This window comes from Plectropomus leopardus, chromosome 10 (assembly GCF_026936395.1).
Source record: "Plectropomus leopardus strain MGB_pleo_1.0 chromosome 10, ASM2693639v1, whole genome shotgun sequence".
NCBI lineage: Eukaryota > Metazoa > Chordata > Actinopteri > Perciformes > Serranidae > Plectropomus > Plectropomus leopardus.
In genome coordinates, this window is record NC_142185.1 from 16290669 (window position 1) to 16318305 (window position 27637).

The 27637-nt window shown below is 38.3% G+C and overlaps 3 protein-coding genes across 3 annotated transcripts; all 3 read right to left on the reverse strand.

Annotated features, from left to right (window-relative positions):
* Positions 1-3777: 3777 nt before the first annotated feature.
* Positions 3778-12269, reverse strand: pofut2 (protein O-fucosyltransferase 2). Its single transcript, XM_042494888.2, has 9 exons — positions 12005-12269; positions 9955-10208; positions 9393-9537; positions 8749-8859; positions 7718-7784; positions 7464-7589; positions 6816-6996; positions 6301-6424; positions 3778-5359 (listed from the first exon to the last, which is right to left on the reverse strand). The coding sequence occupies exons 1-9, from the start codon at positions 12178-12180 to the stop codon at positions 5206-5208; spliced, it is 1338 nt and encodes a 445-aa protein (XP_042350822.2). The 5' UTR covers positions 12181-12269; the 3' UTR covers positions 3778-5205.
* Positions 12270-12932: 663 nt separating this feature from the next.
* On the reverse strand, positions 12933-18149 carry LOC121949449 (trans-1,2-dihydrobenzene-1,2-diol dehydrogenase-like). The gene is made up of 7 exons (XM_042495138.2): positions 17924-18149; positions 16187-16298; positions 15803-15966; positions 14540-14792; positions 14266-14390; positions 13482-13632; positions 12933-13288 (listed from the first exon to the last, which is right to left on the reverse strand). Exons 1-7 carry the CDS (start codon positions 18011-18013, stop codon positions 13176-13178), a joined length of 1008 nt encoding a protein of 335 aa, XP_042351072.2. The 5' UTR covers positions 18014-18149; the 3' UTR covers positions 12933-13175.
* Positions 18150-18875: 726 nt separating this feature from the next.
* Positions 18876-26443, reverse strand: LOC121949423 (tubulin alpha chain-like). Its single transcript, XM_042495107.2, has 4 exons — positions 26284-26443; positions 21471-21690; positions 20913-21061; positions 18876-20148 (listed from the first exon to the last, which is right to left on the reverse strand). Exons 1-4 carry the CDS (start codon positions 26284-26286, stop codon positions 19174-19176), a joined length of 1347 nt encoding a protein of 448 aa, XP_042351041.1. The 5' UTR covers positions 26287-26443; the 3' UTR covers positions 18876-19173.
* Between the last annotated feature and the right edge of the window lie 1194 nt (positions 26444-27637).

Below are 27637 nucleotides of genomic sequence, written 5' to 3' on the forward strand. Positions count from 1 at the left end.
CCACCTGTTTGCATCAAGGTACATCAGTGAGGAAGGGCGTGTACTCTGGCTGCAACGTGCACTGCCCAAAACAAAGGAGAGCCGCGTGAGTTCTGGGAAGAATAAACTGTACTGAATGTAGGCACGAGCAGTTATGAAATGTCACGGGATTTTATCTCTGTTAGCTCCGTTATCATTTAAAACAGACAGCAACAAACAAACAAACAGCTTCAGGCTCATCATAATTAACTTGGGCAGCAAATATTATAAGTTTACAATAAATAATAACAAGCAAATAATAAATAATAAGCATATCTATGATAAATCAAGGTCTATGAAAGAAGTTTTGCAATATTTTTTGCTCTACTGACCTGATACCTCCAAACGTTTCTGTAAAAGCTGTAATGGTCTTAAATTTGCATTTACATGAGTTTTACACATTGTCTAATATATTCTTTAAGACTTAGGACTTCTTCTTTTTTCACACAATGACCCATAATTGCAATAATTAATCACTTATTGTATGTTTGGAGGCTTTTCACATACCTTTTTAATACAAGATAAAAAATACAGAGTAAGTTGAGGAATGACTGTACAAAGACCAGGGCCGTGCACAGGAATGTCAGGGGGCAGGAGCACATGCAAGAAAAAAGGGCACCCCTCTAAAAATTAATATAGTTACATACAATAGCATATCTTTTACTTACTTTTATATTCATTTATTTAAATACCCATACACAACAGTGACAAAAAAAATGCCAGGCATAGGTCTAACACTGTTGTTACCTGGGTGGATGGCCCGTTCTCGTTCTGAATTGGTCAAATGGCATCGTTCTGTCAGTGCTTTTGGCATAAGTGCGCAATGCCAAAAAGGCTCCTTTCACATATGCATGGAATGCTGCCGCATAGCGTCAGTTGAGCACCAGACGAACCAGACACAACTTGTCATGTTGTTATTATACTCCAGCTGATGGCCTTACGGCACCTGCTGCACCTGTCTGATTCGTGCACGGGGGGCATCAATTGAGAATGCGGCCAGATGGAACCTGCCCTGTGTGCATGAAACGCATCGGGACAGCGTTATGGCGGCATCAGGTTGTGATCTGCCAATAACAACATTATAGAAGGAGCGCAACGGTGCCTACAGGGCAGGTGGAAGGGGGAGTCTGGTATTTGCTTCCTGTTTGAATGTGATGTTTATTTCTACAGCTTACCATGTGCCTCCTTGCCCTTAACCAAACCATCTGTGACTTTGTCACCTATACCTAACCAATCTGTGCTGTCATTGCATGTTGCCTAAACACAACCACAGCACGTCATCCCACCATGTGCATTTGTTGACATCACAGTAGTGTCATTCCAGAGCATAAACAACAGATGCAGAAGGATATATAAATTGTAATGCGTAGACACAGAAGTCAGCTGACAAAGCTGCAATATGTGACAAGTTGGGATGAGAATGTGTTGGATTGGCTGTCAAAAATCAAAGCAGGTCAGGAAGACGAAGATGCGCCCTCAATTTTTGTGTGTCAACTGTAGTGGCTGTGATGGGAGGAGTGAAAGTCGGAGTGGTATTGGCTCGTCAGGTCTCGCGGAGTTAGACCTTAAACCCTAAGTATAAAATTAAAAAAGGAAATGCATAAAAAAATCCTGCAAAAAGGGCACATATCTAGTTAGCAGCCAAGAGGGCAGGTGCATGTGCCTAACAAAGACAAAGAATAAAATTTCACTACAGTTATGGAAATGATGCTACAACACAATCAAATACAAAAAGGGACAAAAGAGGTTCCATTATAGAAAATCAAGAGAGAAAAGCCTTTTGTCTGAAAAACAAAAGGCAGGCTTTTCATAAACTACCTGAAGTAGTAGTATACAGTAGTTCTATATCAGAGTGTATTTCTGGGTAATAAAGTGATCAATGGAGAGAAAAATTACCTTTTGATTAAGATTATATGTGAAAAGGTTTCAAAATATGTTACACAAGGTAGAGCAGGGAGGGGGGCAGGGCACACTCAATGACTCAGGTTTGTATGGTGTTGTTGGGGAAGGTCTCCACAGGGAAAAAAAATCACACTGATATCACAAGGGGGATCCACAGGGAAATGTAAGAACAATGCAGTAATAATTCTCTTGACGCTGCATATCGTGTGACTATGTTGAAAGGAAAAAGAGAAAAAAAGAAATCCAAGTTACACTGACAGAAAATTAATTATGTAACCAACAAAAGGTGTAAAGATCCTATGGTGTAAAGAATAAAAATTACTTTTAAAATGACCATCTCAAGTGGTCAACACTGAAGCCAGAAAATGTAAGCTTTTTATGTTACTAAAGATGATGTGGCTGAGCCTACACACACATTAATACATAACAATATTTTCCATTCAGAGCCTGAACCTCTGCGCTAAGTACAAGTATTCAGCAACATGACACACAAGTCTGCAAATGCCTTTGTTTGACAGTAACATCTGCCAGTCAGGCAAAGTAACTATATGCAGATTCTTTCCATTGCCACACTTTTAAAAAAGGACAGTAGAAAGCATCAGGGTTGGGCCAAAACAATAGCAGGGGTGACATGACACTTTTGTATTGTTAAACATCAATAAGAATTCCATCATCAAGGTAGTCCTACTGGTTTTTCATCTTGATAAGAACTTGTGGGGGAAAAAGTGAGTGCTGCTGGTGAGCACAACGCAGTTAAACCACAAGAGTCAATTCATCAGGCCGCAGAAGCTGATCTCCAAAATGGCTCTGAGAACCAGTGGGGCTGTGAGGGATTTCCAGGAGTTCTTAAATGCTTAAAATGGACTTTTCTCTGCATGACAAGAGGAAACTAAAAAGAACATAAAATAAAAACTTCCTCATAGTACACTTAGCACTTTCACACACATTTGGCATACATAAACAAGTAATACTAGAAATGTCTACTGCTGTTCCCAAGGACTACATCTCCAGATTATATAAATGTCATTTTCCTCAGCATGTGAACTGCCTCAAGCAAATGCACTTCTTTTTGACTTGACTTCTTCTTAGCTACCACTTAGTGAGTACATAGACATGTTCAGCAATACTCAATATATGGGAATATATCAATGAGTCTGAATTTAAGCAAAGAAATTAGTTTCTCTGTATCTTAAAGCATTATGTTTGGTAGTACAGGGACTCTGAGTGGTAAATTTAACAAACCTAAGATATATCCTCTTACAATCATGACATCATTATAAGATTAAAGGCACACTAAACTCAATTGATTGCTTCTTGTTTCTTAACAATCAAACTTGGCACCCCCTTCTTGGCTCAACCAGAGGCTGTCAAGCAAGCTACAGAGTGAATTATAAGAGGGAGCAGTAGTGATTCAGAGGGATAATATTTTCTGATTAATTACCAGCAGTTCCGTCATAAAGCACAAAGAAACACACCCACACTTCTACACAACCCTGTCTATGGCTTCCCTACTGGATGTGTGTCAATCAAACAAATAACTAGACACATGGACACAGACACACAGAGTTGCAGCTTGCATCCAGTGGTGTAAACTGGTCACCATGTTTTTATAGACTCCCAACCTTGTGCTGCTATTGGCTGGGGGCTACACACAGCTAACCCAGAGCTGACAAGCAGAAACATCTTAAGACCAAATTAGACAGATATAAGAAAACACAGGTGGAGAGCTGATTCTCTGCAGATACAGACACTGACACACACTGCTAAATGGGTCATGAGTGATGATGAGAGGGATTACTTTGGTGTGAGTCAAACTTTGTATTTAAAAAAAACTTCACAAAACTGCTTTCTGCCATGTTTAGAGTGTGCTAAAATCTTTTATTCAACACTAAAATTCTTGCTGTACAAAGACGGTGAGGAGATAATGTTCATACCAGTAATCAGATGGGCATCCTCAACAATGAAAAAAGACAGCAGCTTTAAAGCTGGCTAGTGTTGACAAGACACACTGGCTCCTTTGTGGCATTTGAATTCCTTTCAGTGGTTATAGCAACACTATTATGGTTGATGCCAAATGAACAATATATAATCTATAGCTTACAGAAAAAAAGGCTGACAGATTTAAGCAGCATTAAACTTCATTGTGATATTGTTATTTACAAAGCCTGTCATACTTCTTTAATATCATTTGTACTGTAGTCCCATGTAACAAATGTTAGTACTGGCACTGCATAAGATATGAAATAAGGGAGGAAAGTCATGTCACTCAAATACTGAAATACAATGAAAGCAGAGGCAAAGATGCACCTCATTTTAACAATTTGTGAGCTGGGAATCATTCGCTTCTTTCTGTTTTCTATTCTTAAGGGCACCCTGTGGAGTTTTTGGCCACTAACTGTGCTGTGCAGCAATGTTTTTGTGAGCTGATCCACTTTTCGTGTGGATCTCGAGCAAAGGCACAAGGAAGCATGTGCTTTAGAGTGTGGCGATGCAATTCACATTACTCTAGCAGGTTTAATGCTAATCCACTGATCAACAGTTAGTGGCAGTAACGCTACGAAACTAAGCTAAGACTGTAAGACTGCAAGCAAACATGAATTAAAACACTGTAGGTTTCAGAGTACTTCAAAAATAACGGCTGCAAATGTCTGAGGAAGGAAATTCATTCAACATGTGCTTTGCTTTTTGGTAAGAAACACGGAAATGTAAACAAACCTTTACTTATTTACAAAAAAAACTCCAAAGAGTCCCTTTACTAATTAAAAACATCATCTTCACAGTATGTTTATGATCTCTGAATGCCCTTTGATTCTTATCTGGTGTTATTTTTTAATCCTCAATAAAGGATTATCTTATCTTATTTTTGAAAACAAAATCAGATATTTAAAAAATAACAAAGTTTAGATGCTCAACATCTTTCAATCTCACAAAATGTTAAACTGAGAATACTTCCTTTCTGCCACAGCCATTCCTAGATACTTTCTCACCAGTGGTGCTGGTCATAAATATCAGAAATCATTATTATTATTCAACATACAACCTAAAAATATATCCGCAGATTTACTTGTTGAACATAACAGTAATATGTGTTTGGCAGCCCTGTCGTGGCCTTTGGAGGTTCAGTCACAGTGGTCACTACGGGACCTGATTGCACAACTCTGAAACCATAAAACGTAAAAAATACACCATAAAATACAGCCATTAAAATATATATTCCATAGAAATAAATGTCACTTTAAACACAGCTTTTGGCACTTGTGTGTGTCAGGAAAGTGAGAGGTCACATCAGTAAACTATTTTCCAGTGTGTGGGCTGTTCACATTCTTTTTCAGTGTCCCCACAGAAACGATTGTATGTAGTTTTAGGGTCAAAGCCCAGGATCTCCCTCTCTTCATGAATCCGGAAAGAGAAGGTGGACACTGACGTTCCTATGAAGAATCTAAAAAATATATAATAAATAAATAAATAAATAAATACATACATAGATACATAGATACATAAAGCAAACAGTTATGAAAGAGATGAGTTGGAAAATTACCACAGTCACATGAGAGTTGAAAAACTATTCAGGGTTACTGTACCCTGACTAGTTTTTCAACTCTCATATGACTTCATCTTAAGGTATTTTCAGTAGGTGAGATTAAAAGTGACAAGGCTCTTATTTAGTGTTAAAAATATTTCTGTCCAAGCTGGCCATGGAAGAGTAACTGGCATACGTCCTCAATAATTACCTTTTTGAAAATAAAAGTCAGCAAAAATGCATGTTTTTTATATTATTCTATAATGCTTTCAGAAAAAAAACACTTAACTATTTCATATAATTTGTCCTGTTGTTTTCTTTTTATGTGAAGCTGCTATGAATTACATGTTTAAAAAAACAATTTTATGTATATAGAATATAGAATTATCCAAAATGATAAAGCAACAACAATTTAAGCAGCTGGCTAAACTTTGGCACAGTGGTGCTTTAAGCTAAACACTAATATTTATGCATGCTAGCATATTCACTGTAACAAGCAGGCCACTATCTTAGTTTAATGTGTTAGCATGCACCAAACACAAAGTAGAGCTAAGGGTGACTGGAGTGCTGTTAGTTTAACAGTTTTTTGTGGTTGTAAACCAAAATATTGGACAACTGACTTTGATCCGATCATTGTGCAAGATGAAGGGTTTGAAGGGTGTGGCTAACTTTTTGGGAACACATTTCTGAAGGCAGAAGTCACACTTAATCACATGGAGCTGAACAGAGCTGTTAAAACCTAAAAGACCTGGGTTTGACTGGAAACCCAGCTTAGAACTAGCGTGCAAAATAGTCTTATACCAACTGAAAAACTGTTTTGTTAATTATCACATAGAACAAAACTGTGAGAATTAAATAACCTGGCATGGGCACATATCCACTGGTCAATGATGGCCACCCCTCCATCTTTAAAGAGCTCCAGGTCTTCTGTGGATGGCTCATACCGCACCATGTCAGGCAACAACCTTTTCAGCTCCTTTAATTCTACAAAATAGCACAGATTAAACAGAGTTATAAAAGTATTCATAGTGACAATGATTTTATTGATACATGACTACTACTTACTAATATTATTTCTACTACTAGGTGTTTTATTATAGCATAATTCTTTATTATAATGCTAAATTCTTGTGTTATTGTGTCAGTGCCATTCGGTTTTAGATCTAAATATTTTTCCCAGATTAAAAAAAGCTTCAGGTATATATTTATGTAATATATCTTTCGCAGTATCGCCGTTCATAGCAATGTTTCATAAAGCTGCAAAATTCTGAAGCACTTTATGTCAATATTACAAATGAAATTTCTCCATGCCATTGGGTTATTTAAGTGTACAACAAATAGGAATTTGTCTCTGAATGTGCCAGTATATCATTACCTTCCTCGTCTGCATCTGTAGCGACAAACACTTTGTCGAGTTTGTGCTTCTTCATCAAGCTGCGCATTTTTTTCACTGCCCCTTTAAGGCTGGGTACATCCTCCCTGTGACCCCAGATGAAGTCCTTCCTGCGTAGGTGGACTCCCAGATATGGGCCACCTTTAGCTAAGCCCAGCTTGACCTAAAGAGAAAATAATGATGATTGCTGTTTAATTATTGCTGGAAACTGAATAAGGTTGAAATGAAGGGTTCTTTTCATAATGAAGTGAATGCAATATCAATCTATTACAAATTTAGAATCAACAAATGCAAACAGCACATACTTATACACAAATGATTCAATAGCAACTATGGGAGCTTTTCACAACACTACAATACGAGAGAACTCAGAAGGTGAAAATTCAAGTGTTTGAAACCACAATAAAATTTGACAGTAAAGAGGTACTGAGCAGTTAAAGGGTATGACTGACTGATCTGATGGCACAATTAACACACAAATTCAATATATTCTCAAATATGCAAGAGCCAGAACTTAAATGATGCACATACAATCACATAATGAATACTGAAATATCTACTGTACTTTTACAGTCTTAATTCCACCCGTGCAATCACATAATCATGCCATAATCAGATGCACTGACTCACTTTCATGCGAGTCCAGTCTTCACTGTAAACAGTATGGTCTCTGTCATCTGTAGAGTTCAAGTTTTTTGCTCTGAAGTCATCTCCAATGAGTCTCAGGTGCTTGGCAAAAACCATACTGCGGCGCGTCTATGTCAAACACAGACAATTACAGAGACTCCCACATCAGGTTACGGGAAAAAAAAATAGGCCAATAATACCCGACACCAACATTACAAAAAAAAAAAGGCATGACATTAGCCAGTTGTTTGACTTACATCCCAGTAATCCTTCCCAGCATAGTGATCATGGAGGAGTGTCTCTGCTCGGTCAAGCATAACAGACCTGTGAAATGGCACCGTACAAACAAGATTATCCATGTCAGCATCGCTAAGATCTAAAAGAACAATCTGTAAGTAATACCACACTTAGACAACAATGGAGTTAGATCATTTTTCAGCTATTCACAGAGAGATGAATCAGCGACTTCACTAACTTACAGAGGATGTGTGCTTACACCACGGCTGTTTGAAGAGGAGACTGACAAGTTTGAAAACATATGATCAATGTTGTGTCTACATAGTGTCATCTGTCTAGTTTAACTCATTTTGCTACATATTTCATCTTGTGAGCACAATGGAATCAGTAATGGTTAAAGTGCCATATTAAATTTAACTTCAGTCAGTTAAAGGGACAGTTCACCCTCAAATCAGGAACTATTTTCTTTCTACAGAACTACATCCATCAATAGTATCACCTCGCAAAAGGTAGCGTGCATCAACTGTGTGAAAGGCTCGCACAAGTGACAGCACAGTGTTTAAATATTAATGGCGTCCTGCTTGGCTGAGCTGTAATGTCAGCTAGCTTAGTGATGCTACGTGAGAATAATATGCACGCCTCCTTCTGCGCAGTGATACAGATGGTGGGTGTAGTTTGATAGAAAGAAATTAGCTCCTACATGAAACTAGTCACAACAAGGCCTGCAGATTATTTTGAGTAACTGGGTCATTATTTCTGGAAAGAGACATTGGTGCTGAGTTTTTCAAATGTATTCTTCTGGCGCTTTGAGAACCATAAATGCCATATAGTTCCATTATATTTGAGAGAAGGCAGACACAACATTAATGAGCAAAAACAATAGGGGTTCAGAAGCGTGTGATGCTGCTTGTACCTCTATGAATAGTTTGGATTTATCTGCCGCAGACACGCTTTACCAGTCACTGGCATGTGACAAATGTCCACATGTATGTACTGTATGCTTGTGTAGAGTCAGTGCGTTTCATATCAGCATGTTGCTCTGTAGACTTACGTCACTGTGATGTTTTTCTGGAGAACCGGGGCCATGATGGAGGCATGGCCTTGTGCTGATATGCACGTTACATTTCGAGCTCTTGTCTCCTCATAGCCCCAAAACCAGCCCCTTGGAAACACACACAAAAAAGATAAATGACACAGTTGATGATGGATGGAGAGGAGAGAGGTGTGCGAGCTGGAAGGTAGAGATGGATATCATTAATGAAGAAATACTGGGAATGTGATCCATCACTGTCTGAAGTGGCTCTACTGAGTTATTCAACTATAATTACAATTCATTTTCTTTGGCACTTAAGCTTAATAAATCTCTTTCATGCAGGGACAATAAACAAAGCAAAAATATGCTTCCACAGGAGGGCATGACAGAAAAAGGATTTAGGTCATGAAAACTAGGATATGTTAGAAAAGAAGGAACATGAAACCTGTCAAGACAGGATAAAAACTCAGTCTCTGGCTTTAAACTATTTCTTCACATAGCAGCCACATGAACTCCTCAGCCTTCCTTTTCACTGTCCTAGAAAAATTTTAAACATTACATTCTTTACATTATAACTACTTCAAATTTATTGTGTATGAGGTGAAATTGTATACTTTTTTTTTTTTTTAAATAGCGGGGCATTGTGCATTGTGTTGCTTTACCTGTAGTAGCCATGTTTATCTTTGGAGTACATCAATTTGTCGATGCACGGCCGCTCGTCAACTTTTTCCTCCCATTTTCCATCAGCCCATCCCTCAGCGTAGTTTTGAAGTACTAGAACCTGGTCTATGAATGGACCTCCGTTCTCTAGATCCAAAAGAGGAACGATACATACATTACACTGTAAAAAAAGTCATAGTATAGCATCTTAAATAAATTGTTTAGAAAAAGTAATTGTACAGTATGTTAAAAAGTACAGTATGACAAGCTATGAATAGCTTGTCATACTCAATACTCAATAAAACTGTACAAATGGCATATTTGAAAAAACTTGGACAGTATGTCGACAAAAAGAATCATACAATAGCATGTCAAAAAACTGTAAAAATTAAATCAATAGTATAGCATGTTAATAAAACAGTAAATGGTTACAGTATAACATGTCAATAAAACTGTAAAGAACAATTATAGCATTTTATGAGGTTTCTGTAGGCTTAAATGCCAGATAATGAAAAACTTCAGAAAATGTAACTCTAGTTTGGCTCACCCAAATTAAGAGCTTACCAGCAATGAATTCCTCATACTCTATGACAGGCACATTGGCCTGCAGGCTTGTGAGGCTGAAGAATTCTCCCCATGGGATGCGAATCTGGTGGATATTGGAGCTCTGCCAGTGGTAGAGGCGACCCCATGGGGGCAACACCAATACCCAGTCATCCCCCTCCTTCCTCAAAGTCTTTACCAGGGAGGCCATGCGGATATAGACATCTCTCCGCAGATTGAACCCCTCTGGTGGGTTCACGTCATACAGAAGGTACCTGAGATGACAAGAGAGGACAGGGGATCTTGAAGTTTAAAAAAGACTTTGGAAGGATAAACAGTAGCATCAAGCTCTTTAGTTAGTAAACACAAGTGATGGCTGGCTGTCTTTACAATACATCAAGCCTAACACATACAGTAACAAAGCAATCATCTGTAGAACAAAAATTGGACTTCATCTTCACAATGCATCAAATAGGATATACCGTTGAAATTATGTTTATTCTAGGACTGGTAAAGCCTCATATAAATCTGTTCCTACTGTGGTTCCTACTATACTGCAGCTTAAATAATCTAGCCTTTGGCTACCCAGGCACTTCACATCCTGTGCCAACATTTTTGGAGTGGTTTGTTGTTGGAGTTAGATGATGGCAACCGTCCAACCAGAAACAGCATACTGGAGCTTCATAAAACATCGAAAAAAAACAGTGCCATGACATGATATGAGGTCAGAGAATTGAGTGAAGCATTAGCATTACACCAATAGGTGTATTTTGTGCTGTAAACTATATGCTGTGGTCATTTTTATTATTTATTCAATACTATCAATATTTATTTTTTTTTTTTGGTCCCACTTGCTGCAGTTGTGCTATATTTTTGTTATATGTCCAGAGCACAATGACATTAATCATTATTCCAGTTGTAAACTAATGATGAAAAATGCATAGGGCAATGCATATGAAAAAAAGAGCACAAACAGTTGTTTCGGGGAGACCACTACAAGATGTTGGATCAGCATTCATACTGCAAAAATGCTGCAAACAAAAGCCCATGTACCACCATATGTCAACAAACCTCAAAATTCCTTTTGATAGTGACATCAGACACAATGTCGTTACAGGTGAAGGCCTGCATACCACATCCCCTGACAAATTGTTGTATAACTTTGACCTGAGAAAATTGGTGGCATTCCTTTCAAAAACACAGGAAATAAAGGCAACTTGGTAAGAAATGATCCACAAATTGCAAAAAAAGAGAAAAAAAAATAGATTTACAAAATTGTTTTTAAAAGAAGCTGGGGAAAATATCTACGGAAAAAAGAAAAAGCTAGGGAAACTATATTACTAGTTATCACAATTACCTATTTAAAATTATGTTACAGAATTATCATAATATTTTAAAGCATTTTTTCCAAGTCTTGTTCATCTTCTTTTTTAACAGTGCTGCTTAGGCTGCTCATTGCCTTCTTCCCATGTTTTTGAAAGAAATCAAGGCCAATTGCTCAGGTTTCAGAGGGTTAAACACGAATTTGGTGCATCATTTCTCACTACCACAATCGTCGAAAAAAACGACCTTTTTAAATCATATAACATTTCTGTCCTGATCAGATGAGCCGCATACACCCAAATTCTCAAACAGAGAACATCGTTATTCCTGCGCTTTCAGCGGGAGGTAAAACAAGAGATTCAAGTGCTGCTGAATGAACCATTACACGCCGAAATTCTCTACAGCACGCGAGCGTTTTGCAAATTGATACTGGGACAGATCTGCAAACAGTGTGCGGTCCTAATACGCAAAATCTAATTAAACTGACAACTTTTTGAATGGAGTCAGGTAACGTTACACCAGATGCGATGCCACTCATGAAGAATACAGAGTTTATAAAACAAGCAGTCGAGTCTGGCACACGGGATAGAAATATAGTCTTAAAAGGGCAAACCAGTTACCTGAAGATGTAGTTACTACACACATAAACAAAACATAACAGTTAAACAGAACCTGATAACTGTAACGTGTCTCACTTGTTAGCATAGAGAAGCTAGCTTACAGTAAGTGAACATGTCAGGAAACTCACCGTAGATCCCGAGCGGCAGCGACGGGGACAGTCGCCGTGTGGCTTGCACTAAAGACATTGTCGGCGTTTACTGTTTCAAATGCTGCAAAAACGACAAAAACAGACGAGCAAAATGCGATAAACGAGTAGACTGAAGCAATGAATACCGCTGGTACATGCACTGGTCCGTGCGCCATATTTCCTCAGAGCCACGCACTTCCGGAAGGGTAACAAGCGTCTGTTCGGTTGCCAAGCAACCGTTAGGGACATGCAGCTAGCACCAGAACCCTTTAAGAGATTTTGGGCTGTTTATTCTAGTGCACTAGCTAGCACCAATGATGTCTGAGGTGACATTATTGCGCAGATAGGTTTAAAACCATAGCCTACTGTCTGTAGGAACGTATGAACGTGAAAGCAATAATTTATTTTGAAAATGAAATATTTAATTTCATATTTTTATCTATGACAACAACCCAGTAGATAAGAGACTCAAATGACTGTGAGCATACTTGACAATTAATAAATGAAAATTAAAGCAATAGTACTATTACAATCTCAACCCCTTAATTCCTTAATAAGAAAAAAAAGCAATGTGAAAAAAATCTTTTTTTTTCCTTTGGGCAATACTAACAAAAAAAAATTAATATTCTTCTCTTTAAATCCCCTTAGACCCCTTAGTTTTTTTTTTAATGTAGGTGTTTTTGTTCTAGATAATTACCATTAAGTACTTTGAAATATCTTAGAAATGTTGGAAAAAATCATACTGTTATCTTATATATTTATATATATATATATATATATATATATATATATATATATATATATATATATATATATACACAAATTGCTTGGGATAATAAAAAATCATCCAATACATACATACATACATACATACATATACATACACATATATAAACAAAAACATGAAATATATCATTTAACAACAATGACTGATCAGAAGTTTGTTTATTTAGTTTAGTATTTTAGCAAATAGTCATTTTTTAATAACAGTAGCTTACCTTCTACACCTTTACCATAAAAAGCCAAATCGACCATTTGGTAGAGAATGTTTTTTAAAATTTTTGACCCCTACTAGATTTGTATTTTGTGAACTGAATCCAAGAGGGAACTTTTTTCCGATTTTGTGATTCTGCATGCTGAAGAACAAGTCCCTTGGTGTCAATGAGAGGCATCACTGGATGTTGTCCTGCTCATATGTCACTCCCAGCTGTCTTCTGGCCTCATCTATAAGTTCTGCCGCCAGGCTGGAGTGAGCCCACGGCATCCCCGGACTCTCCTTCAATCCTAGAGAGGAACAAGTGATGACAAACAGTTATGAGAAACCAAGAAACCACAACATCAGACATTCTAGATTCAAATCGTTTTAAAATTATACTCGAATATAACAAAGGGCTGAAAATGTTAAAACTGATCAGATCAATACAGATCAAAAGTAAACGCGACAAGTATTCTACTTGTATGTATTAGAGCTTCTTACCTTTCAGCAGACAGTGGCGGACCTCCTCCGCTTCATATCGTAGACCTGTGCTGTTTTTGAGGTTGAGTGGCATGCCAGGCTCTGGCAGGGAGAACTGCATCTCCTTCCCATTCAGTTCCAAGGATGTTGGGCACCACATATTATTGGGTACCTGATGATGAAATCAGTTCTATGTAATTCACCTTGCGTGAAGTTTAGAGACATTCATACAAAGCACAAATATTTGTAAATAGTTTATATTTTACATTAGCTCAATAATGTTAACTATGTATGTATCTTTATTTGCCATCAGGTTTTTCTGTTGTATTAAATATACAAGTCTCTGTAAAATCCTATTAACAATCCACCTTACTATGCAATACTATAATATACCTGCATTAAACAGCTTAAGTGGGCAATTTCAAACGATAGAGCAGCATCGCTAAACAAGGTATGAAAAAACTCACTTTTCTATCACTTTAAATAATTATGTAATAAATCTACCAGACTAAAAGTCTAAGGCAAACAAGCAGCTACACTGACTGCAAAACTCTTAACACACCACAAAACAATAATGGACAAAAACATAGAGATTTCGCTGTTCCTGCTCATCAGTTGTATTGCAAAAAACTAAAGTTTGACTGTGGTTCGTCAGTTTCAGCTGCACTTGGGTTTAACTGTGCTTGGAGCTCAATGCTAACACGAGTAACGCAAACAACAGCCTACTGTTAACACTGATGTTAGCCAGTATTATCAGTATATTAAAATACTTGTGTTATTCAGTGTTTTGATTGCATGCTGTTACCTTAATGGTGCCTTTGGTCCCAGTGATAACCGCTTCACAGCTCAGCATCATGGTGATTGAGCAAGTGGAAATGGCAAGTCTGTTTCCAGAAAACTTTAGGACCAAAACTGCTGTTCCATCAACACCTGGGCAAAGGTGAGGGATTTGATAAAGCTCTTAAGAGCTTTGTTATAGCCTTCATAAAAGGATCTCTGGATTCAATAGTTATTCATCAAGAAATACAGGTTGTCATTTACTGAAATATTTTCTTGTAAAATTGACTTGCTCAGATCACCTGTGTCTATGCAATGCCCTGTGGCGTGGATGGACTCAGGCCTCTCCCCATTAAAAACCATGAGGATAAACTGCAGAGAGTAGATGCCCAGGTCCAGCAGCGCCCCCCCTCCCAGATTCTTCTCAGAAAAGCGAGGAATGTGGGTGAGCGGAGCCCCGAGGTCAGCCCTCACCATCTGAACTTCACCCACCTCACCCTGGCCTAGCAGTCTCCTGACTTCAAGGGATACAGGAAAGAAACGCGTCCAAATTGCCTGGATGGAGACATGGAATAGTTTTAACAGCTAAATGGTAGATGTGATCTTAGTTTAAAAAAATAAATAAATAATTACTGCATCATGGTTGTATGCCTCCACGAACCAGTCAAGTTGTACTCACGGTTTACATCCATGTCTGTGAAAAACATGGATGCTTCACACACATCTAAAACCTGGGAGCACAGAAAATCTATATAATCAGCACAGTTTTAAGGTGGGCACCCAAGATAGGTGTCACCAATGTCTCCCCTTCTGTTCCTGAGTTATGATGATGAGTAATGGACAGAAACGTGTTTTTGCAGAACATTATGAAATCAATGTGAAGTTGATCTTTTATGTCATCACTTCATCATTATATCATATTAGACATGTGTGTAAGTTTGTCATAATGCCAGGATGAATTCTAAAGTTGTAGCCAAAGACATGTTTTGTGAAGTCACAGTGACCCTGACCTTTTACCTTCGACCACAAAATTTGAATCAGTTCCTTCTTGAGTCCAATTTGACATTTGTGCCAAATTTGAAAAAAAACCCAAATCCTCCAGGAATTTGGGATATCATATTAATAAGAATGAGACAGACAAGGTCGCAGTGACCTTGACCATTGACCTATGACCATTACAATTGTATCAGGTCAACCTTGACTAAAAGTGGACGTTTGTGCCAAATTTGAAATAACAAGGATGCAAGATCACAGTGACCTTGACCTGTGACGGCCAAAATTGAATAACTTCATTACTGAGTCATAATTACAGCATTAATTATAGAGTTACAGCCAAAAACATGTTTTGTGAGGTCACAGTGACCTTGACCTTTGATCACCAAAATCTAATTAGTTCATTGTTGAGTCTAAGTGGACATTTGTGCCAAATTTGAAGAAATTCTCTGAAGGCATTCTTTAAATATCATGTTCACGAAAATGAGACCTACATAAGGAGAACCTGATGACATAATGCCTTCAGTCAAAGTTACTGCTGGCGCGAAGACATAAAAAAGACTTTTAGGTACCTCCATGAGAAAGACACTGTTGTCTCGGGCTGCAGTGATGAGTTCCTCCACCTCCCTTGAATTCATGGCCAAAGGCTTCTCAATCAGCACATTCTTTTTAGACTTCATAAAGAGCTTGCCAGCAGTCAGGTGGTACGGGTGGATGGTGCCAACATACACCACATCTAGAGAGAGTGTGAGCGATAGCAGTGTTTTAGAAATATTATTTAAACACTCCACTTATCCAGGTAAGGGAAGTATGTAATGCAGAGTGCAATAAAGATCAGCAGTTTAGACGCTGGTTGAGATTCAGTGATAGCCCTAAAGACACTTCAGCTGAGAGATAGAAATTGTTGAATCAATTTAGACAGAAACATTGCACCATATTCTGACAAAAGAACCCACCGATGTCTGGAGCATTTGCCAACTCATCATAACTTCCATATGCTCGAGGGATGTTGTGCTTTTTGGCAAATTCTTCAGCATGCTGTAGGTCCCTCGCTGCAACAGCCACTATCTGAGGATGAATACAGTTTCAGTAATGCAGCATGTATTTGCAGTTATTTATACTGAATGAATATTTACCCAAATCCAATATGAATAACTATGTGTGCATGTTGACACGTAAGCACAACCATAATATGAAAAATGAGTAAAGCAACAAACATAGGATGATAATTTTACTTATCACCTGATTTCTGGACACATTTTTTGTACTCCCTGTTTAATGATGCAAACAACACAATTAACAACAAGAACAAGGTTTAATTGTATTTGTGGGAAGTGGCTGCAAGGAGCATCTACTGCACATTTCCTCTTTCTGGTATATGAGGCTCTGTTATGCAAAAACACATTCAGAAGTGTGCAGTGGTCAAAGGGTGACCTCTGTGTCAGCTGCAGACAGAAGTTAAAAGGCAAGCCATTTTAACATTAACTGAACTTCACCCCTATCTGTACTTGCAGTTTAGATATCTATAATAGCATTTCTCCTCATCAAAATTGTGTTCTTACTAGTCAAAAGGACAATTAAACATATCAGCAGTAACATTCTTCCAGTTAGAAACTGTATTTCAAGATATCTACAACTTTGATAGTACTAAAACTAAATGTGTATATGTAAATACTTAAAAAAAGGTATGAGTGGAAGTTTTAACATTCAACAGATAGACTGGATATTGAAGAAATCTGTAATTCAGTTCCTCCTTTCAGATATCCACAATGACATTCTTCCTAGGGAAACACTTATATATGTGTCTTCACCTTTTAATTTCAGATATCCACAAATGCATTTTCTATGCCCAGAATAATGTCTTGATATCTGCAATATCATTCTTACCATAAAAGACGTCCATTTCAGTTATCCACTGCCCAGCTGTTACTTGTCATAATTTTAATTTCAGATGGCCAAAATGAAAAACCATTCCAGATATCCATGATGTAATTTTGAATATCCAAAATATATATATTTTTTTTACTGGCAACTGTTACTGTGTTTTTTTTACTGGCAAAAATGTCATAATCCATATTCACAATTGCCATTATGACCAGTAAAAATGCATTTAAAGATACCGGCAATTAGAATTATGACTAGAAACAATGCAATTACAGATATGCACAAATGTATTGTGGGAGTTCTTCTTTATATGAATTCCTCTGGTGAGTTTCCTGACATGTTCACTTATTGCAGATATCCATAAAAAATAATAGCAAAAGTGGCTTAATTTCTCCATGTAACAATGACATTTTGGAAACTCGCATTCCTTTTTTTGACCAGGAAGAATTGAATCACGGATTTCTGTAAATTTAGATTATTCGGAGGGTTATATTGTATCAGACAGGTAGCCATCCACATTAGGCCACTCTTTACACTTGTTTCTCTCAGTCTCACAAAGGCTGGTGACCTCTGGGTTAGCTAACGGGGACAGTGGTTGATGTCTCTCTGTGTGTGCATGTTTACATTTTTATTACATTAATCAAAGCTTAGTCCGCCGTTAAAACGCACAGTTTACGAGGAATTATTTACTCCCTTGTGACACAACCTACTCGCAAAGAACACACATATGCACAATCGACACTTTATGCACCGTGTTTGCAGAAGTGTAGCTGCATTAGCCGAAATAAAGCTACTTAGTCAAAAGTTACCTCGTGGTCTTCCGGAGACAGTGTCCGTAAAGCAACCGAGAAGTCATGACTAATTTTGCCTGCACTGCATATTCCCCAGCGTGTGGCCATTGCAAGTCAGCTATTAGTAACAAAGTGAGTGAAATTCGGCCAGTTTAGGGCAAACCCGGCGTCCTGTTGAACTCTGCACTTCTGAGAATCTCATCACAGCCTCTTCGACCTCAACAGCCTCCACTAGGGGGCGCCTCTACACTGTACACTCTACATTGTATGTCAATATGCAGATATAAAGCCTGTTATATTTATATTTTATAAGATTTCAAAATGACAGAAAATGACTTCACTGTATCACCACGTGTTGATAAAGCACAATAGTTAGATTATTTATTTAATATTTAAATACTGGGGGAAATCTGTTTCCGTCATTATGTAATATAATTACTGCCTAGGTAAAGCATATAAGCTTTATAGATTGTGTTATAGTGCAGTATATAGGTATGCAAAGGATATGCCTTTATGTTTTAATACATACACATCAATTTCCAATGAGGAGGTTACATAATTAAGTATAAATGGCATTAATTATATAAAACAAAAATTTGGCATACAGAGTAAGTGGGAAAGAAATACATACTGAATTTGTTATTGGAAGTCCTAAAAAACAGTTCCTTCTTAGGTGTCTTTATAAACTAGATTTTACTGAGCTCTAGTGGCCAAGCCGTGAAACTATAGACATTTGAACAATTTTTCCAGCAATGACACACTTGCTCAACACTATATGTAAATATATATATATATATATATATATATATATATTTTATACAAATTCAGTGTGTACAAAATGTGATACAGATGATAATTTTTTATCATCAAAATATTTTTAAAAATTATTAATAACTTACAGATTTGACAGATAAATTTAAAATTTGGGCCTACTTAAAGTAGAAAACAAACAACAAAAAACAACAGGCAATATATTTAGGGGAAATATTTATTGAGCAACAACACAGGTTTCAAACTTATAAAAATTAGGTTACTGCTGCGCTCTCTCTTTTCAATAAAACAAATTAATAAACAGATACAAACCAACACAAAAGCTGTAGCATCTAATAATTCTTATGGCTCAACAAAGAACCTGTGCAGGTAGGTACATTTTTTATTTAAAAGGGTAAAAATAAACTAATATTTTTAAATTTGAAACAAAGCGATATTGTCTATTAAAAAATAGACCAGTTTTATCTCTGAAAATTACTGATGCCACCTAAGCCTGTCTAGTATTCCTCTCCTTCCTCATCTGAGTCAAAGGAATCAATCCCAACCTCTTCATAATCCTTCTCCAGGGCAGCCATGTCTTCTCTGGCCTCTGAGAACTCTCCCTCCTCCATGCCCTCCCCAACATACCAGTGGACAAAGGCTCTCTTGGCATACATGAGGTCAAACTTGTGGTCAAGACGGGCCCAGGCCTCAGCGATGGCGGTGGTGTTGCTCAGCATGCACACGGCCCTCTGCACCTTGGCCAGGTCTCCTCCAGGAACCACTGTTGGAGGCTGGTAGTTGATACCCACCTTGAAGCCAGTAGGGCACCAGTCCACAAACTGGATGGTGCGTTTGGTCTTGATAGATGCAATGGCAGAGTTGACATCTTTGGGCACCACATCACCACGATACAGCAGACAGCAGGCCATGTATTTACCATGACGAGGATCACACTTCACCATCTGGTTGGCTGGCTCAAAGCAGGCGTTTGTGATCTCAGCAACAGACAGCTGCTCATGGTAGGCTTTCTCAGCAGAGATGACCGGAGCATAGGTGGCCAGAGGGAAGTGGATACGAGGGTAGGGCACCAAGTTGGTCTGGAACTCGGTCAGGTCAACATTCAGGGCTCCATCGAAGCGTAGGGAGGCTGTGATTGAAGACACAATCTGGCTGATGAGCCTGTTCAGGTTGGTGTATGAAGGGCGTTCAATATCAAGGTTCCTGCGGCAGATATCGTAGATGGCCTCGTTGTCCACCATGAAGGCGCAGTCGGAGTGCTCCAGGGTGGTGTGGGTGGTCAGGATGGAGTTATAAGGCTCAACTACTGCGGTAGAAACCTGGGGGGCTGGGTAAACGGCAAATTCAAGCTTTGACTTTTTGCCAAAGTCAACAGAAAGTCTCTCCATCAGTAAGGAGGTGAAGCCTGAGCCAGTGCCTCCACCGAAGGAGTGGAAGACCAGAAAACCCTGGAGACCAGTGCACTGATCAGCCTACAGATACAGAGAAACAATTAAAAGGACTGTTAAAAAAACAAAAAAAAAAGCAATAGAAATAAAGTATTAATTTGCATCCATGATCAAGCTCTTTCACTGATGTCTGATGTATTTGAGCTCATAAAATTTTATTGTTTGGATTCATGAAAATCAGCTGTTAACTAGATGGAGCACTGTTAGGGCCCTGACACACCAAGCTGACTGTTGACCGTCTGTCAGACTGTCGCCCTCATTTTTGTAGTGTGTCCAGCACTGTTCACACCAGTTTGAGAAAAAAAAGAAAACAAACAGCTAAAGTCAAAAGGGCAGAAGACAACCTTCAGGTAAGATTATTTTTTCTAACCACTGAACTCTTTAGTAGAAACGGGTCATATTTATTTAATTGTTCACTAGCGCATGTTGAATATCCACTGTTCTTTCAAGACTGAGTTGTGTTGTTGATGTGCTATCTGGCTAACTAGCATCTTGAATCCATCAGTCTTCTGGTCTCCCTTTTTGAGGATCAATTCAGACTACCCCCGCCTGTTGGTATGGAAAGTTACTTCCTCTCACGCAGGCACAGAATGTACATGCTTTTTGGCTGTTGGCTGTAGTCTTTGCGTTGTGTTCAAGTTTTGGCCGAGACACAAGCAACATAAGGTGACGTAATGGCCTTCATTGCCACTTGTCTTTTAATGTCTGTTTTGTATGTCTAGGCCTTATAGGACAAAGCAAGTATAAATGTGAATTAAAACCTGACATTTACTGCTTAAATTCCTTACCAGTTTGCGGATTCTGTCTAGGACAAAGTCAATGATCTCTTTGCCGATGGTGTAGTGTCCACGGGCATAGTTGTTAGCTGCATCTTCTTTTCCCGAGATCAGCTGTTCAGGGTGAAATAGCTGACGGTACGTTCCTGTGCGCACCTCATCTGACAAATGAAAAGACAAAAGAGACAGTTGAGAAAACAAATTCACCATTTATATAAAGTGCTACAGTATGAGTGAATCATTTCAGAGACTCGCTAAGACATCTGAATCTTTAAGCTACCACGCCATGCAGATGAAATTTTGTGTGGTTTGGTAAAATATATGAAAAGGTAAAAAGACACAACCTCATCTTCAATAGATAGTTCAACATAACCTATGTTGTGTATACTATTGACAACTGAATGGACAATGTCCAGAGAGAATGATCAATAATTGCAAAACATCAAAACACTCTCTTGTTATGGTGATGCACTGAACTTATTTGTGCCACAACAGAAGATACTACCATCTTCTGAAATTTCTCATTCTTCATAAAAACCTACCAAGCTCCATATCAAAGACAGTACTGACCAATGACAGTGGGCTCCAGGTCAACTAAGATTGCTCTGGGGACATATTTCCCTGTCCCAGTCTTGCTGAAGAAAGTGACAAAGGACTCGTCGGTTAATTGATTCTGTGTGTCGGGCATGAGGCCGTCAGGCTGGATGCCGTGTTCCAGACAGTAGAGCTCCCAGCAGGCATTCCCCATCTGGACACCAGCCTGGCCTACGTGGACAGAGATGCATTCACGCTGGAAGATAAGAAGAGGAGAAGGTGAAAAAAGGGGCAGAAAAAAGGAGCTGGGGAAATAAAAAGAAGGGTAGATAAAGATGCAATGCAGTGAAGGGAAAGGCTTGCATACTATCAGAAACTGTGTGTTGTTGTTTTGCTTTGCAGAATTGTATCAGTGGCAAATTGTTTATAATCAGAAAATATCCAAAGGAGTCATTCTGAAACTTCACCACTAGGTGGAAGTAAAGAGATATATGGAGGAAAGAAGGCTGAAGTCTTAGGAACAAGCAAAACAGATTCTCTGCAGCTGTCACTTGGTCTCATGTGACTGTGAGCGAGGGTCATGAGCTGAAATAGAGGTTGAGTTCAGAGAACCGCATTCACACTACAAAGATGACCCAAAAAAAAAAAAAAGAAGGCACCAATGGAATGACAAAAAAATGAATCCAGTACATTAACCACACATAGTGTTGTGTTTGGTTACTATGTTGAAAGCAGTATCTAACATTAGATAACTGGGATTGCAGTATTTGACAGATCTCCCAGGGCTTCCAAATGAGGCACTGGAGGATTTAGAAAGCCCAACAGTACTGACACAAATTTATCAAACAATTCTGATAACCTGAAAAACACTGATTAAATGTAAGCTATGGCATCTATACGAGTTGTAGGATCTAATTACACTTGTATCTCTGTGTCTGCATTAGCCTTTTGCTACAGAATTTGCCCAAAGATATACTACAAGCCTGATAGTCTATACAGTGCACATTGTGTGAGTAAGGCACTGACAAAGAAACTCATATGAAAGTCTTACAATAGCTACAATTTTTATACTTGACTGTTTCTGTAACGCTGTAAAAGCTTTGGTAGTATCATAATTAAATCTAAACTTTTTTTAAAAAAAAAAAAAAACAAAATCCATTAATTTTCCTTAATTTTGGATATTGCTAGACATAACTTAGAACTCTAAGGCTCGGAATAAGTTTGGGCAAAGGAACTACATTCCTGAAATGAAAGAAATTAGTCACCCATCAGAAGGGACGGAATATATATACAATTATATATATACAATTTTATTGCAGACTGTGAAAAAAAACAACCAAAAAACACTTGTACACAATTATCAGGATTATCGTAAATATCATACTCAGCAACACCCAGACTGCTGGGCAATCAACAATAAAAGAGACTGAGCCAGAGAAAAACATAGTAAATATTTGCATTCAAAAAGACGCAAGGTACAAGAACGCATCATAAAACTATCTACCCATGACTTTATTCCACGTCAGTAACTACCTTTGACACACTATATATTCCCACCTTGCTTCATGTCAGGCTGCTATTTTTATCCTTGCCCCAACTCTCTTCTTCTCAGTGATCAGACTGATGAGGGAAGGCGCTGCTGGGTGAGGGCTGGGGGGACTGTGTGGCTGGAGGGTTTTAAAGTATCACGCTGTATAATTTTAGAGTCTGTAAAATCTCCCGAAACCCATGTTGATTGATAGGGATTTTTTTTAAAAAAGATATATTTAATACTTCATCACCAGAAGCTATCCAAAGCAGAGGTGACCCTGCACAGACTGGCCTGCGTATCCAGGTTAGCAGAGCGCTGTGCAGCAGCTATTTTGGGTTCCCCACTAACCTGACACCTCTCAGCAAAGGCTGACTGTTTCAGTAAACACCGCCTGGCAGTCCCGAAAATAGTGGCCACTACCAGGTTGGTTTTTACACCTGATCTGCTGAAAGTTTGCTGCAGTCTACAAACTATTTATTTATGTTGCAGCTGAAAATGAAAAATGTAAAGTCTCCAGATATTTTCTGTCAAAACTAGGTTGTCACTTATTTTTCATCTCCATAAGTCAAAGTAAATTCAAGATTTAAGACGAAGTACTGTCAAACCAAACCTCTCCTGTCCCTGGAACCTGTTAGGGTGTGTCTGTATATGACGTAAACAAGGGCACGTCTGAGCCCACATGGACTTGAGATACCAGTTTTGTTGGTGACTTAAACTAACAGAATGAACACTCTACGCAGATAGAGAGATAGAGGGAGAGAGAGAGGAAAAGTGAACACAAAAAGAGAGCAATCAATTTGTTAAAAGCTTTTTCAGGTCAGCAGACATGAGAACAGAGATCCCTTAATACCCCATCATCACAGTGCATTCTGCCTCTATAACAGGAAAATAGACATGATGTATCACAGAGACAAGCTGAGAGTGGATCATGATTTCATGGAATCTTGTCCACACCCAAACTGCCATGTATTTAGTTTATGACACAGATGTTACCATTATTCCAGAGAAAAGGCAGTGATATTGAGTCATATCTTCAATTTTGCATGTTAATATTTAGTTTATTGTCTTTTTTTTCTTTCTTTCATTCAATCGATTGTTCTGTCTGACCCTTTAGTCCAGTCCAGAACGTGTTGACATCTGTAGGCCAGATTGACATGATATTTGGTATGGATTTTCTTGGATTTTAAGGATGACAACTATTGAATTTAGAGATGCTTACCACTTCACAGACATCAGCCTGAAATCTGCCACCCAAAGACCAAATTGGCATGAACTTATTTATCTTATTGTAGATTAAGTCTCCAACTAATGATTATTTTCATCACTGACTAATCTACAGATTATTTGCATAATCAACCTATTAATCATTTAGTCTATAAAATGTCGACAAAAAATATAAATGCTCATTACAACATCCTCACCTTGCTTCCTTTTCCCACACTACACTCCAAATCTCTAAAATTATTCATGTACCATGAGAAATGACAAAGAAAAGCAGCCAATTCTCACTTTTAAGAAGCTGGAACCAGCAAATGTTTGATATTTTGACTTGAAAAAACAGTTATCAAAAAAGCTTTGGATTTCTTCTGTTGCCATCCTCAGCCCGAATCACCCCTTGAATATGTTTAAAAACTATAATTAAAGCATATTGTGTTGCTGGAGAATTACTGCCAAGAGCGCCAGACAACTAAATAACACTGAGTCTTTCCTGTGTTGGTGCCCCAGTCTTACTCAGTTGATATGTACCAACCTGATAGGCACTGACTGGCTGACTGTTTTACATCTGTCACTCTTACAGTTTCCGTTTGTAAACTGGACAAAAAAGTGGTCAAACAAGCTAAAAAGCAAAATGCTAAAGATGGAAAAGTTAGCCAAACAAGTTTAATTGTGCCATAGACAGCTAGGTTATGCAATAAAAGACTAGATCCACTATTGCACGCAATATAAGGTAACTGATTGGCTGTCATGTCATCTGCAGAGCACATTCATGATCCCAAGGTAAGCCTCTCTGTTGAATTTAGTGCATAATGTGTCATTCTGAGGTTGTACAACAGGCATTATGACAATACTAAAAACAACATCTTGCACAATGAGTGGAACAGTTGTGTGAATTTAGTAGTGATCTTAGGTGTTTTCAATTTAAACCTTTACTTTATGTATAAATTATTATTTACAGCCACTGATCAGCTTAAATAACTATTATAGGCTAACTCCACACCATGTATTTGGTGTAGCTCTTCAGTGTAGCTCTAAGATTTGATTTCTAACATTAACAGTATGATCTAAATTATAGAGATCAGGATTATTTGATCAGGGCGGGTATGCTGTAGTCTTGTTCTTAGTAATGATACCAGTTGTTTTTTTTATGAGCTCATTGTACTGACAGTGCTAACAGCCTGTGTTTATCCTACACCGTGCAAACAGGACACAGGTTAGTGGTGTGTATGTGTGTGTCAGTTCAACTCCTCAAGCAGTCGTAAGACTAACCATGGCGTATGTCAAAAACCGATACAGTCAACTTCACCAGTAACATTCCATTCACAGAGGCTGCAAGGTTATCTTGGTTTCATTTGACAGAGATAAACTGCCAGTCCTATGTTACACTGAATAACAAGTGGGGGGGTTGCTTTTTACTGCATGCAAGCAAGTTTAACATTGTTAAGTTACTAAAGGCTTGGGTCACTGTTATACCATCCATAACTGTTTAATTTTGGAGGGAAAAGTTTCAGTCCTGCCCTGCAGAAACACTTGTCTCAATCTGAACTGACTTGTTGATATTTGTACTACGGGACACACCTAAATTCCTTACTATACTGACGCAGAACTCACTGAACTACCTAGCAGCCTAGCAAAAGGCATTATGAGTATTACAACAGTATTTTTTTAGAGAATATATTTCACTTTATCTGAAAAAAATACTGGACTATTGATCCAATAAATGTTAAAACAAAAAAAAACACATCACACTGGGCTATACATCATAACTATCTGTGTTTAATATCTTTCTCCTGATGTGCTGCAAATGTAGACTGATCATCACCACCTGCTCATCCAGGCCAGCAGCCAGCTCAGCTTTACTGCCAGTCACTGAGTCTATTTCTGACTGAAGAGTCCTACAGGAGGGCTCATAGGGAGCAGCTCTCAGTTGCTACATCGCACCTTCAATCTGCCTCATTTCCCAGCACATTTAAATCAGATTCACTGAGTCACGATGTAAACACTTAAGTGCACAAGCTATATTTACTGTTTTAAGAGTTTTCACAACAAACAACCTTTAAGTGGAAATTCCTCTCGAACCAAAACTGAAACTATACTTACCATTGTGGGTTCTTTGTAGAGTTTCCTTTAAGAGAAGAGTAACTTGCAGCTGGAGTTTTGTTTTGGATCTGGAGCTTCTCACAGCGGCCGTCAATGTGGTCGGGGTGAGTGAGTAATGCCAGGTGGGTGAGGAGCTGCCACGCTATATTCAACTGCAAACCACTCCCACCCGTCTCTTTGACGTGACGCGCACTGTGAGCACGCAGACCACTTTATATATTGCAAGATATTGTTTGTTAATATAGAAATCCGTCATTACAAAAATGTTGAGAGGCCATGAGTCCCACTTTTAACATAAACCTATATCAACAAAGTAACTATATGGAAGCTCCGATATGCGAATTCAAAAAAAATGTAATCAATTTTCTAATGTTTTAAATAAGGTGCTTTCTTTCCTGTGTTAATGATTTAGATAAAAGCCTTGAGAGGCAAGTGAGAAAAATAATTAGTGATCAATTTTCGAAAACATAATATTTTTTCATTTTCAGGTGATTATGAACAAATGAATACATGGTTATGAATTTTATATATCATCCCTGCCAATAGATGTCACTAAATCCAACGCTTGGAACCTCGGAAGAACAGGCGAAAATGAGAGGGAAATTTGCTTTCTGCGCCCTCGCAACACAGTGTAAAATAGACAGTTCTTACAGACATGGGTTTCTTTTTTGTTTATGGACCAGTTGTGCAGGTTCTGGGGTTGCAAATGTTTATTCTCAGTTATCTTGTTAGCCTGGTTAACCTCCTGGATCACCTTGTTCTGTGTTTAACTAAGAGGTTCCAGCACCAGGAGAAAATGTTAAGGGAGAAAATACTCTGAGAGATAGGCCTGCAGACCATGGCCAGGGTGTAGCTATTTGCTGGCACCAAAACTCCAAAGTTTCCTAAGGAGAGAGAGATGCTGCTTTGCCTTTTTGTCTGCATTTGCCTCAGGGGTTTGGTTTGTCTGCTCTGGGTTACTGTACACTGTACTCTACACTTTGTATGTAGACATAAATGGCTCCTTTAAGTCATAAACAGAGAGAGAAAGTGATTTAGATAAGGAGCAGGGACCCTCTGCTACATATATAGTATAAAATTGCATTGCATAACCACAGTCTGGAGGTCTTCAGGCAGAAAGCCATATCGGCCTCTGGCTGCAGTCTTGACCTACATTCTTTTAGGTGAGGAAGGACACTCCACTTTCACAAAGTTGTTGCAAAAGGCAAAACAAGTTGGATTCATATTAACGTGTATTTTTAAACATATTTTAATCTTTAAAAAGAAAAGAAAAACAAATCAAACAATATGTTGGCACCCTCCCTGCAGTAACCTACACGACCCCCTAGAGGTCCCTGTTGAAGACCCAGTGGAA

Excerpts from the sequence above, each read along its gene's own strand:
- pofut2 (XM_042494888.2), bottom strand. The coding sequence starts at position 12,180 with ATGGCGCACGGACCAGTGCATGTACCAGCGGTATTCATTGCTTCAGTC. Across the intron at positions 10,209-12,004 it reads GCTGCCGCTCGGGATCTACG|GTACCTTCTGTATGACGTGA; the intron begins GTGAGTTTCCTG and ends TTGTCATCTCAG. Across the intron at positions 6,425-6,815 it reads TACAGATGCAGACGAGGAAG|AATTAAAGGAGCTGAAAAGG; the intron begins GTAATGATATAC and ends GCTATTTTGTAG.
- LOC121949449 (XM_042495138.2), bottom strand. The coding sequence starts at position 18,013 with ATGGCCACACGCTGGGGAATATGCAGTGCAGGCAAAATTAGTCATGAC. Across the intron at positions 14,793-15,802 it reads ACAGTGTCTTTCTCATGGAG|GCAATTTGGACGCGTTTCTT; the intron begins GTACCTAAAAGT and ends GTCTCCATCCAG. Across the intron at positions 14,391-14,539 it reads AGGGCATTGCATAGACACAG|GTGTTGATGGAACAGCAGTT; the intron begins GTGATCTGAGCA and ends ACCTTTGCCCAG.
- LOC121949423 (XM_042495107.2), bottom strand. Across the intron at positions 21,062-21,470 it reads CCTGGAGCCCACTGTCATTG|ATGAGGTGCGCACAGGAACG; the intron begins GTCAGTACTGTC and ends TTCATTTGTCAG. Across the intron at positions 20,149-20,912 it reads TAGACAGAATCCGCAAACTG|GCTGATCAGTGCACTGGTCT; the intron begins GTAAGGAATTTA and ends CTGTATCTGTAG.